Source organism: Myodes glareolus, chromosome 9, assembly GCF_982192425.1.
Source record: "Myodes glareolus chromosome 9, mMyoGla1.1, whole genome shotgun sequence".
In the NCBI taxonomy this organism is placed as follows: Eukaryota; Metazoa; Chordata; class Mammalia; order Rodentia; family Cricetidae; genus Myodes; species Myodes glareolus.
This window is the reverse complement of record NC_142034.1, coordinates 77897348-77909606: the sequence shown is the minus strand read 5'-3', so window position 1 is coordinate 77909606 and position 12259 is coordinate 77897348. Positions and strand designations below refer to the sequence as shown.

At 43.4% G+C, this 12259-nt stretch overlaps 1 protein-coding gene across 1 annotated transcript in view; it reads right to left on the bottom strand.

Annotated features, from left to right (window-relative positions):
• The window catches only part of LOC125401506 (uncharacterized), a 110017-nt gene that overhangs the window by 78921 nt on the left and 18837 nt on the right, over positions 1-12259 (bottom strand). The window contains exons 5-6 of the mRNA XM_087909589.1: positions 11331-11528; positions 8562-8630 (exon numbers count right to left, since the gene is read on the bottom strand). Of these exons, the coding sequence (XP_087765715.1) occupies positions 8562-8630; positions 11331-11528 (267 nt within the window). The remainder of the gene's footprint in view (positions 1-8561; positions 8631-11330; positions 11529-12259) is intronic.

Here is a 12259-nt window from a genome sequence, read left to right as displayed (position 1 = left end):
CCCATACCCTCCCCTCTCCTTTTTTCGGGGCTTAAATTCCTCCATCTCAGCCGGGGTGGGCACTGTGGGCCAGGTCAGGCGGTGAGTGCAAAGGGACTGGAGTCCCTTTGTTCTGATAGCCGGCCTGCAGCAAGCCAAGACTGCAGGCAGGGGCACCTCTGACCAGCGAGGGGCTCAGATCCTGTGGAGGGGTAAGTGTATTGTTCCTGACCGCCACACAAGGCCGGTTAGGGAATACACAATATTCCCGCCATCCTTATCTCCCTGGCTACTCCAAAGGGGCAGCTTCCCCCAGCTAATCCCTCTCTCCTGCTACGCCATCCCAGCTTTCTGCCTGGAACCCATACCCTCCCCTCTCCTGTTTTCGGGGCTTAAATTCCTCCATCTCAGCCGGGGTGGGCACAGCGGGCCAGGTCAAGCGGTGAGTGCAAAGGGATTGGAGTCCCTTTGTTCTGATAGCCGGCCTGCAGCAAGCCAAGACTGCAGGCAGGGGCACCTCTGACCAGCGAGGGGCTCTGATCCTGTGGAGGGGTAAGTGTATTGTTCCTGACCGCCACACAAGGCCGGTTAGGGAACACACAATATTCCCGCCATCCTTATCTCCCTGACTACTCCAAAGGGGCAGCTTCCCCAGGTAATCCCTCTCTCCTGCAACGCCATCCCAGCTTTCTGCCTGGAACCCATACCCTCCCCTCTCCCTTTTTCGGGGCTTAAATTCCTCCATCTCAGCCGGGGTGGGCACCGCGGGACGTACAGGCGGTGAGTGCAAAGGGACGGAAATCCCTTTGTTCTAATAGCCTGCCTGCAGCAAGCTAAGGCTGCAGGCAAAGTGATTCCTGGATAGCAAGGGGCACTAATCCAGTAGCAAAAGACCCAGTGGAGGGAAGAGCCATTGGAGGACATCTGAAGGAAGAGATGGGCAGGCGCCAAGGCAAGAATTCCTCCAACAATCTGAAAAACAACACGAAAACACCAGATCCCAGCGATCTTATGACAGAAGGACTTGAACACCCTATACCGGAAGAAGTGGAAAACAGTGTCATTATGAAAGCAATAGAGTCTCTTAAACAGGGTATGAATAACTCACTTAAAGAAATAGAAGAGAAATATAACAAAAAGATGGAAGAAATGAGTAAAGAAATGGAAGACAAATATAACAAAAAGTTTGAAGAAATGAGTAAATTCGTAAATGATACCCTGGGAAACCAAGAAAAAACAATCAAACAGGTAATGGAATCAGTTCAAGAATTGAAAACTGAAATGGAGGCAGTGAAGAAAACACAAACCAAGGACCGGCTGGATATGGAAAATCTAGGTAAACAAACAGAGACTTCAGGAACAAGCATAACCAATAGAATACAAGAGATAGAAGAACGAATCTCAGATTATGAAGACACCATAGAGAAAATAAATGCCCTGACCAAAGAAAACAGCAAATCCAATAAATTCTCATCACAAAACATTCAGGAAATATGGGACATAATAAAAAAACCAAATCTAAGAATAATAGGAGTAGAAGAAGGAGAAGAATTGCAGACCAAAGGTCCAGAAAATATATTCAACAAAATTATAGAAGAAAACTTTCCCATCCTAAAGAGTGATATTCCTATGAAGGTGCAAGAAGCATACAGAACACCGAATAGACTGGATCAGAAAAAAACATCCCCTCGCCATATAATAATCAAAACACAAAGCATTCAGATTAAAGAAAGGATATTAAGAGCTGCAAAGGAAAAAGGTCAAGTAACCTATAAAGGTAAACCTATCAGACTTACACCAGACTTCTCTATAGAAACCATGAAAGCCAGAAGGTCCTGGATAGAGGTACTGCAGAAACTAAGGGACCATGGATGCAAGCCCAGATTAATATACCCAGCCAAGCTTTCATTCACTATCAACGGAGAAAACAAAATATTCCAGGATAAAAACAAATTTAAACAATACGTAACTACTAATCCAGCCTTACAGAGAATATTAGAAGGAAAATTACATCCCAAGGAATCCAACATTGCCAACACTGACTACAATAACTCAGACATCTAGCGACCCCTCACTAGCACAACTCAAACAAGGAAAACACATACACTCTACTACCCAAAAAAAAAAAATGACTCGAGTCAACAACCACTGGTCATTAATATCTCTTAATATCAATGGACTCAATTCACCTATAAAGAGGCACAGACTTAGAGATTGGATACGAAAACAGGATCCAACATTCTGCTGTTTACAAGAAACACACCTCAACCACAAAGACAGACACCTACTCAGAGTAAAGGGTTGGGAAAAGGTTTTCCAAGCAAATGGACCTAAGAAACAAGCGGGTGTGGCCATTCTAATATCTAACAAAATCGATTTCAAACTAAAATCAATCAGAAGAGATGGAGATGGACATTTCATACTCATAACAGGAACAACTCATCAGGAAGAAGTCTCAATCCTGAATATCTATGCCCCTAATATAAAGGCACCCACTTATGTAAAAGAAACTCTTCTAGAGCTCAAGGCAGTCATCAAACCACACACGCTAATAGTAGGAGACTTTAACACTCCTCTCTCACCAATGGACAGGTCAATCAGACAGAAACCAAACAGAGAATTAAGAGATTTATTGGAGGTATTGAATCAAATGGACTTTACAGACATCTATAGAACACTCCACCCAAATAGGAAAGAATATACCTTCTTCTCTGCAGTTCATGGAACCTTCTCGAAGATTGACCACATACTCGGTAACAAAGCAAACTTCCACAGATACAAAAAAATATTAGTAACCACCTGTGTCTTGTCAGATCACCATGGATTAAAATTAGAATTCAACAACAATGCTAACCCCAGGAAGTCAACAAACTCATGGAAGTTGAACAGTCAACTACTAAATCACCCCTGGGTCAAGGATGAAATTAAGAAAGAAATTAAAGACTTCCTTGAATTTAATGAAAACAAAGACACAACATACTCAAACCTATGGGACACTATGAAAGCAGTGCTAAGAGGAAAGTTCATAGCAATAGGTGCCCAAATAAAGAAAACGGAGAAAGCATACATTGGAGACTTAACAGCACACTTGAAAGCTCTAGAAAAAAAAGAAGCTGATTCACCCAGGAGGAGTAGAAGACTGGAAATAATCAAACTGAGGGCTGAAATCAACAAAATAGAAACAGAGAAAACAATCCAAAGAATCAATGAATCAAAAAGCTGGTTCTTGGAGAAAATCAACAAGATTGACAAACCCCTATCCAAACTAATCAAACGGCAGAGAGAGAACATGCAAATTAATAGGATCAGAAATGAAAAGGGGGACATAACCACAGACACAGAGGAAATTCAGAGAATCATTAGATCTTACTACGAAAGTTTATATGCCACAAAGTTGGAAAATGTAAAAGAAATGGACATTTTTTTAGATAAGTACCATATACCAAAGTTGAACCAAGAACAGGTGAACAATCTAAATAGACCTGTTAGTCGCGAAGAATTAGAAGCTGTTATCAAAAATCTCCATACCAAAAAAAGCCCAGGACCAGATGGTTTCAATGCAGAATTCTACCAGAACTTCCAGGAAGAGCTAATACCTATACTCCTTAACGTATTCCACAATATAGAAACAGAAGAGTCATTGCCTAACTCCTTTTATGAAGCTACAGTTACCCTAATACCAAAACCACACAAAGACACAACCAAGAAAGAGAATTACAGGCCAATCTCACTGATGAACATCGACGCGAAAATTCTCAATAAAATACTGGCAAACCGTATCCAAGAGCACATTAGAAAAATTATCCATTATGATCAAGTCAGCTTCATTCCAGAGATGCAGGGCTGGTTCAACATACGTAAATCTATCAATGTAATCCATCATATAAATAAACGGAAAGAAAAAAACCATATGATCATCTCATTAGATGCTGAAAAAGCATTTGACAAAATTCAACACCCTTTTATGATAAAGGTGTTGGAGAGACTGGGGATACAAGGATCATACCTAAATATAATAGAAGCAATATACAGCAAGCCGACAGCTAACATCAAACTGAATGGAGAGAAACTCAAAGCCTTTCCACTAAAATCAGGAACGCAACAAGGCTGTCCACTCTCTCCATACCTTTTCAATATAGTGCTTGAAGTTCTAGCAATAGCAATAAGGCAACATAAGGAGATCAAGGGGATTCGTATTGGAAAGGATGAAGTCAAACTTTCGTTATTTGCTGACGATATGATAGTTTACATAAGTGACCCCAAAAACTCTACCAAAGAACTCCTACAGCTGATAAACACCTTTAGTAACATGGCAGGATACAAGATCAACTCCAAAAAATCAGTGGCCTTCCTATACACAAAGGATAAAGAAGCCGAGAGGGAAATCAGAGAAACATCACCTTTCATGATAGCCACAAATAGCATAAAATATCTTGGGGTTACTCTAACCAAGGAAGTGAAAGACCTATTTGACAAAAACTTTAAGTCTTTGAAGAAAGAAATTGAGGAGGATACCAGAAAATGGAAAGACCTCCCCTGCTCTTGGATTGGGAGACTCAACATAGTAAAAATGGCAATTCTACCAAAAGCAATCTATAGATTCAATGCAATCCCCATCAAAATCCCATCAAACTTCTTCACAGACCTTGAGAGAACAATAATCAAGTTTATATGGCAAAACAAAAAACCCAGGATAGCCAAAACAATCTTATACAATAAAGGAACTTCAGGAGGCATTACCATCCCTGACTTCAAACTCTATTACAGAGCTACAGTATTGAAAACAGCTTGGTATTGGCATAAGAACAGAGAAATCGACCTTTGGAATCGAATAGAAGACCCGGATATTAACCCACAAACCTATGAGCACCTAATTTTTGACAAGGGAGCTAAAGGTATACAATGGAAGAAGGAAAGCATCTTTAACAAATGGTGCTGGCATAACTGGATGTCAACCTGTAAAAAAATGAAAGTAGATCCATATCTATCACCATGCACAAAAATCAAGTCCAAATGGATTAAAGACATCAACATTAATCCGTCCACTTTGAACCTGATAGAAGAGAAAGTGGGAAGTAGTCTACAAGATATAGGCACAGGAGGCCTCTTCCTAAGTAGGACCCCAGCAGCACAGACAATAAGAGAAACAATGAATAAATGGGATCTACTGAAACTGAGAAGCTTCTGTAAAGCAAAGGACACTGTCAGTAGGACAAAAAGGCTCCCTTCTGACTGGGAGAAGATCTTCACCAACCCCTCATCAGACAAAGGTCTGATCTCCAAAATATACAAAGAACTCAAGAAACTAGGCACTAAATCTCTAATTAACCCAATTAAAAAATGGGACACTGAACTTAACAGAGAATTCACAACAGATGAACTTCGAATGGCCAGAAGACACTTAAGGTCATGCTCAACCTCCTTAGCGATCAGGGAAATGCAAATCAAAACCACTTTGAGATACCATCTTACACCGGTCAGAATAGCTAAAGTCAAAAACACCAACGATAGCCTATGCTGGAGAGGATGTGGGGTGAGGGGAACACTCATCCATTGTTGGTGGGAATGCAAACTTGTGCAGCCACTGTGGAAATCAGTGTGGCGGTTTCTCAGGAAACTGGGAGTCAACCTCCCTCAGGACCCAGCAATTCCACTCTTGGGAATATACCCTAAAGATTCCCTAACATACTACAAAAGCATTTGTTCTACTATGTTCATAGCAGCACTATTTGTAATAGCCAGAACCTGGAAACAACCTAGGTGCCCCTCAATAGAAGAATGGTTAAAAAAGGTGTGGAACATATACACATTAGAGTTTTACTCAGCGGTAAAAAACAATGACATCTTGAATTTTGCATGCAAATGGATGGAAATAGAAAACGCTTTACTGAGTGAGGTAAGCCAGACCCAAAAAGAGGAACACGTTATGTATTCACTCATAAGTGGATTCTTACCATAATTAAAGGTCTTTGAGCCTATTATTCGTGATCCTAGAGAAGCTAAATAAGAAGATGAACCTGATGAAGATTATTTAGCTATCCACCAGGAGGTAGGAAATAGACAAGAGTCCCAGGTAACCTCGGGTGCATGGGGGGGGGGTGGGAGGGTTGATGGAAGGGGAGAGGGTTAGAGAGAAGGGAGTAGGGGAGGAACGAGGAAAGCTTGGTGGCCTGGGATGGGGTGGGGGAGGAAGGATGAATATGGGATCAGGGAAGAATATATTTCAACTAAGGGAGTCATTTTAGGGTTTACAGGAGACTTGATTATATATGGGATCCCAGGTCCAAGGAGAGATCCCCCAGATTGTTCTCTGGACAGAGGAGAGGGTGCCTGAATCGGCCGTGGCCCATAACCATACTGATGTATATTTTGCTTGTCACCATAGATCCTTCATCTGGCGAAGGATGGCGATACAGTCGGAGACCCACATTGGAGCACCGGACTGAGCCCCCCGAGGTCCAAATGAGGAACAGAAGGAGGATGAACATGAAAAACGAAATCAGTACTGCGAGGGATGCTATCACCCACTGATACAATGGAACGGATCTAATGAGAGTTTACCAAGGCCAGTTGGACTGGGACTGAACGAGGAAGTGATCTAACCAGATTCTCGGAATTTGGCCGGATTCTCTGAATGTGGCTGGCCTGAAGTCTTTCTGAAAAGCCATTGACTATGATACCGGGACCTGTTTCCTCTGCATATACTGGATTTTGGGGATCAAGTCTGTTTGGACACTCACCTTCCTGGACCTGGAGGGAGGGGGGAGGAACTTGAACTTCCCACAGGGCAGGCAACCCTGACTGCCCTAAGGGACGAAGAGGGAGGAGGAGAGGGAGTGGGGGGAGTGGGAGGGTGTTGGGAAGAGGGGCGGAAATGGAAACTTTTATAATTTAATAAAATTTACTTTAAAAAAAAAGACTGACAAGGCAGAAGAGGAAACTCTTTGCTATCCTGGAGGAAGTACAAGTGGCATGTTAGTGTGGCCACCAGGGAGCTGGTCCACTGTTTTGAGTCCCAAACAACTAAACCCAGGGATGAGCCTGGGATCAAACTGAGTGATTTGCTTTGTAAAAGAGTCACACAGACATAGGTGCTCCCAAGTCATAGCAGCTACCCGTTGTGGAATATTCCTTTACACTGTGAGAAGAATGTGTCACTGTGACTGATTAAAGAGCCGAATGGTCAATAGCTAGGCAGGAAGAAGTTGGGGGGACTTCTCAGGACAGAGAGGACTCAGAGAGGAAGAAAGGTGAAGTCCCCAGTCAGACTGAGGGGAAGCAGGATGGGACTACAGAGCACAGATAACCGAGCCACATTAAAAGAAAAAACTAGATTAAAAGATATGTTTTAATTTAAGCTATAAGAACTGTTTAGAAACAGGCCTAAGCTAAGGCCGAACTTTCATAATTAATAATAAGTCTCCATGTTGTTTTTGGTGAGCTGGCACACCAAAGAAAAATCTGTACACAACTACCTGTGCCAATCCTCCGGGCACTATGCCTAACAGTGTAGGTGTTATCTACACTGCATCTGTCACTGATGCCCTTTGCAAATATGACCCAAGTCCCCCATCACATTTTGTAACCACAATATTCAATAAAAATTTATTACAATAAACTGACTTTACTTTTAAAAAGTGACATTATGTTCACTGAATAAATAATGTCGCAGATTCAAGAGAGTGGATATTTCTATAAGTCACACAACTGTTAGTTAAGACAGAGATAAAACAGGAAAGACAGGAGTCATCAATGAGCCCCAGAAGGGAAGTCTGAGGCGGGTGGGGAGGCAATGGCTCATTGTCCCATGGCAGACAAGGGGGTGGTTGTACTGCTTATTCTGTTAACACATTCAAGAAACTTTGGGGGAACCACTGATAAAAGACAAAATTTCCTATTGAGTCAATCTATGCTATTCGCAGACATTTTAAACCAAGTGGCCATAAGCAGCAAGCAAGCCACACTTGTTGAGGGTCAAATGCTGTGGAAACTCCTGTTCTAGCCCTTCCCTTCCATTCCTGAATATAAACAAACATCCCTCTGAAATCTGTATCCCAACATGGTTTATGGGAGAAAATGATTTAAATATAAGTTTGTTATAAGTTACATCTTGGAGCACTGTTTCTAAAACTACAGCACTGAGAGGGATGGGGCATTTCTTACAAACCTCCAGAGATCCAACTTGAGAGCCACCAACATCACATGTGCATTCAATTTAAAGACACCTCAGTGCTCTGCATGGAGAAGTCCATACATGTGCCCCAGTGTGTCCTATTCCTTTCTTAAGCATCTCTCTTCTTAGTGACCCTGTGCTTAGGATCTGAGTTCCAACACTCCATCACACTGACTGTGCCATACAATCTTTTCTTCAAAGAAGCCACACAGCCTAGCTTGGCCTGAATGGAGGTGCTTGTGGAAAGGGACCTCTGGAGGGTGCTGTCAGGGTGGAATGGAGCTGTGCCTCTGTTCCTGCTACTGCTTACAATGTCAGATCTGCATTGCTGCAGAGGGCGTGTGCTCCTCAACACCAGCTTTACCAAGATCAGGACCTTCCAGGGGATTGGGCAGGGGGACATAGTTACCTGCAGGGTTGTAGGATGTGGTTTCTGTCACCTCGGCTGTAGTCTGACCTGGGTAAGATGTAGTGGGTTCTGGAATGAGAACAATGTAAGAACTGTTTCAGCTTTGGAGTTTGGACGCCACCAAGGAAAACAGAAACAAAACTTACCATTGCCTCCCCCAATGCCTCCCCCAGCCTCCTAAACAGTAATGACTCCTTTCTACTAATTTCCACACCTGCTGACTCCTCTGAGCAATGTATCCAAAGATGGGCACTGTCTGTCATTGTCGCATTATCCTGAGCAAGTGAGGTGTGGGCTCTGATTTTCTGGACAACTTTATCAGGATTCAGAATAGCTTCACACTTCCCTTTCTACACCCCTGAACTCTAACTGGGGTGCATGCCTCTAGGTGCCAGCACTCATCGGCAGAGGAGAGTGAAATTCTGTGTAGGAGCAAACCTGGTATATAGAGCAAGTTCCAGAACAGCCAGGACTACACAGAGAAATCCTGTCTTCAAGAAACCAAAAACCAAATCCAAGACAAAACAAAAAATAGGCTTCTGAACTCCTCTGAAACACAGTTGATATGAACACATGGAGAACCACTCAGTTAAGATTAAGGTCTATCAAGTCAAGGTCATTTCACCTTCTAGGAAGGGCCTGGATGTTTCTCACCCCTCTTCACTGAGGCCTTAGTCAGGAACCAGATTCTTCACACTTCTTTCAGGGAGAAGAGCTCACCGGACAACATGGACTAGATGGACCATTTCATCACTGAGACCTTCTCAAGGTGGCAACATTACACTGGTGATGGTGTCCACACACAGTCTGCCTTGTGCTGTGGAATCCCCCCCATCTCTGTCTCGAGGTTGGTTGGTTGATTGATTGAGTGACTGAGACAAGGTCTCCTGCCCTCCAACCATTCCTTTACTAAGAGTGATTTCTGGTGTTTTCTGACTCATCTTCCGTTGCTCACCAAAGGCTTCCACGTGTGGAACACTCTAGTGCAGCCTGTATTTCCCTTTCCTTCCTAGAGTCCGTACATTGTTCCCACCAAGAGCTCACTTCACATGCAGAGCTGAGCTCTTGCCTCTCAGGGAGTCCTCTCGATGTTTTCAGAACAGGCGAGGATCTTGGAGTAAGTTGGTTATGGCCAGACAGGAATTCCTAAGTCTGGGTTTCCTCATGGACCCCTCAGTGTCTTTTAGGATCCTCACTACAACCTGATCCTTACATCTGCACAACACCCTCCTGTTCTGCACTACTGCCCTGTTTTGTCCTTGTGCTCAAACATGTGACCGCCCTTCTGAACAACAGGACAACACAAACGTCAGGCGGTCACATGTTACCCAATTCAGTTCTTGACAAAAGGCATCATGAGCTTAACTTGCTCCCCCAGCCTGGGTCCCTTTCTCCCCTGTTCTTACAGCATCCTTCCATGTTCCACGAACAGTGTCTGGGCCACCAGGATGAGCACAAGAAGTGGACGTGAGGAAACACATCCCCATCTAACAGCAGCCAGAGCGTTTGCCTTCTCCCTGGACTGGACTTTCAACCCTCAACTGCAATTCTTCAGGAAACTCAGAATAGAAAACTCAGATTACACTAACACTAGGCGTGTGGCCCAGTCTTTCAGGGTCCTCCTGCTTGAAAGTACCTGAAAGCCAGTGAGAAGAGAGGGAAATAAATTCCTCCCATCAGGTTCATCTAACAACAGCGAAAACTCTGTGGCTTCTTCTCTTGTCAGAGTCCAGCCCTACCGCAGGAGATGGACAGGTTGTAGGAAGCCTTGAGAACCTGCTAAGAGCTTTTTACTCCTAGATGTAGAAGGTTTGAACCTAAACTTGCCTTCAGGATGACTGGCTTATCCCCATTTGGAAGTCAAGGTATTCCCATTAATACTAACTTTACCTGTAGGTGATCTGAAGTATGAACTAAAGGTCTCACTCAAAAGCATGAGCATGCAAAATCATTTCCAAAAATGTTGAATTTGATGTGTGTGTGCCTTTTATTACTAAAAAGGACTTAATATTGCTCTTCGCATGCTACACGAATAAATTGAAACCTCCTTAAAGCAATCAGTTCAAGGCATCGATTGCTCTTTAAAAGGGTGGTGTACAGTGTCTTTCCAGTGAGGATGTGGAAACAGTACAAACCCTCCAAACATCCCTGCTCATGGCCTGGGAGTCAGAAGAACCAGCTTCCAACTCAAGGGTCAGAGTCTGAGCCACTCTCTGTCTTCATCCCTTCCACCATGAACTGCCAGTCACTGTCACTATAAAAGAGGGACAGATCACTGCTATATAGGACATAATTGTCAGAGAATTAAGCACTGCATCATGGAGCATGGAGCATGCTTTCTGGGGATCAGGAAATGCTAAATATCAGCTTCCCTGAACTATGGCCTTAGCTGGATGGTCCAGTTTCAGAATGGATGTAAATGGGTCAAGAGTCTCCCTACTCTGACCCTTGTTCTCAGTCGGTCCTTAGTTTTTCAGCACAAAGTTGTGTCCAGCTGATCCCACCAGCCTCATCAACTCTCCTAGAGCCACCTCAGTCTGGCCAGGGTGAATCCCGGGGAACAGAGATGGTGTCCTCCATCTTCAGGCTCTTACTCAGCAGAGGGTGAATGCAACTTAAGACTGGAAAATTACAGACTTTGTGAAGCTGTTGTTGGGACACAGCTAAGAACTCTTCCCCTCTATTATACTTCTGTCTTGACTCAGTGTCTGTGTGTCCTACAGACGCTTATAAGAAGGTCTCTGGGTTCTGAACCACGTTGGGTTTTACCTGGTGTGTGAGTCTGCATGTGCGCTGGTGTTGTAGGAGTAGAGGTGGAGACTTTGGGTGATGCTGGTATATGTGTGGGTCTTGTTGACAGAGTTGTGGGTCTTCCTGTAGTTGTGGGTCTCCCTGTAGTTGTGGGTATCCTTATAGTTGTGGGTCTCCTTGTAGTTGTGGGTCTTGTTGGAGGACTTGTGGGAATTTCTGGGTATGGAAATCAAAATGAAATAAAGATGAGTCAACAAGAAGAGAGAAGAGCTTCTACTGTAGTGCCAGTGAGAGGCTTTCCCTACCAAAACTCCTCTCCTGAACTTCTCTTATTTGCCATTGACTAACTAGGATGTTGTGGGGTGGGGCATTAGAGACAGCTTCCCAATAGGAGGCAGCTCCCCAATAGGAGGCAGTTGTTCTGACAGCATGGAGATGAGAACAGAGCCCAGATTCCTAAGGACACACTTTATAAATGACAGCGGTCAGGTCCTCAGATCTCTCAGCATCTCTGAGACTGAGAGGGTACAGGGAACTAAAACTTCTCTCAGTAAAGACTGACTTCACTCACAGTTTCCAGGCCCAGCATGTTCCCTTCAGTTAGTCCTGAGAGGACACAGCGTACAGCCCTGCATCTTAGCGCACACATCCCACACAAATCCCAACACAAATGGGATTTGCACATTTGGATAGAGAATGGACATTGTCTTCTATGGTTTCTTACAATCTAACAGAAACAAGGTGAATACTCCTTATCAAAAAAAAAGTGCTTGGTTCCTGGAGTTAAAGTATTTAAATCTTCCTTAACAATTCAGAATAGTTGCATATAGATACTATCTTATGGGTCAGGCTCAAATATAACCATGATTTATATAGCATTCGTATAACTATACATTACATATATAGCTTAAAAGGTAACTTTAGAAACTGTGGATAATTGTGCACAT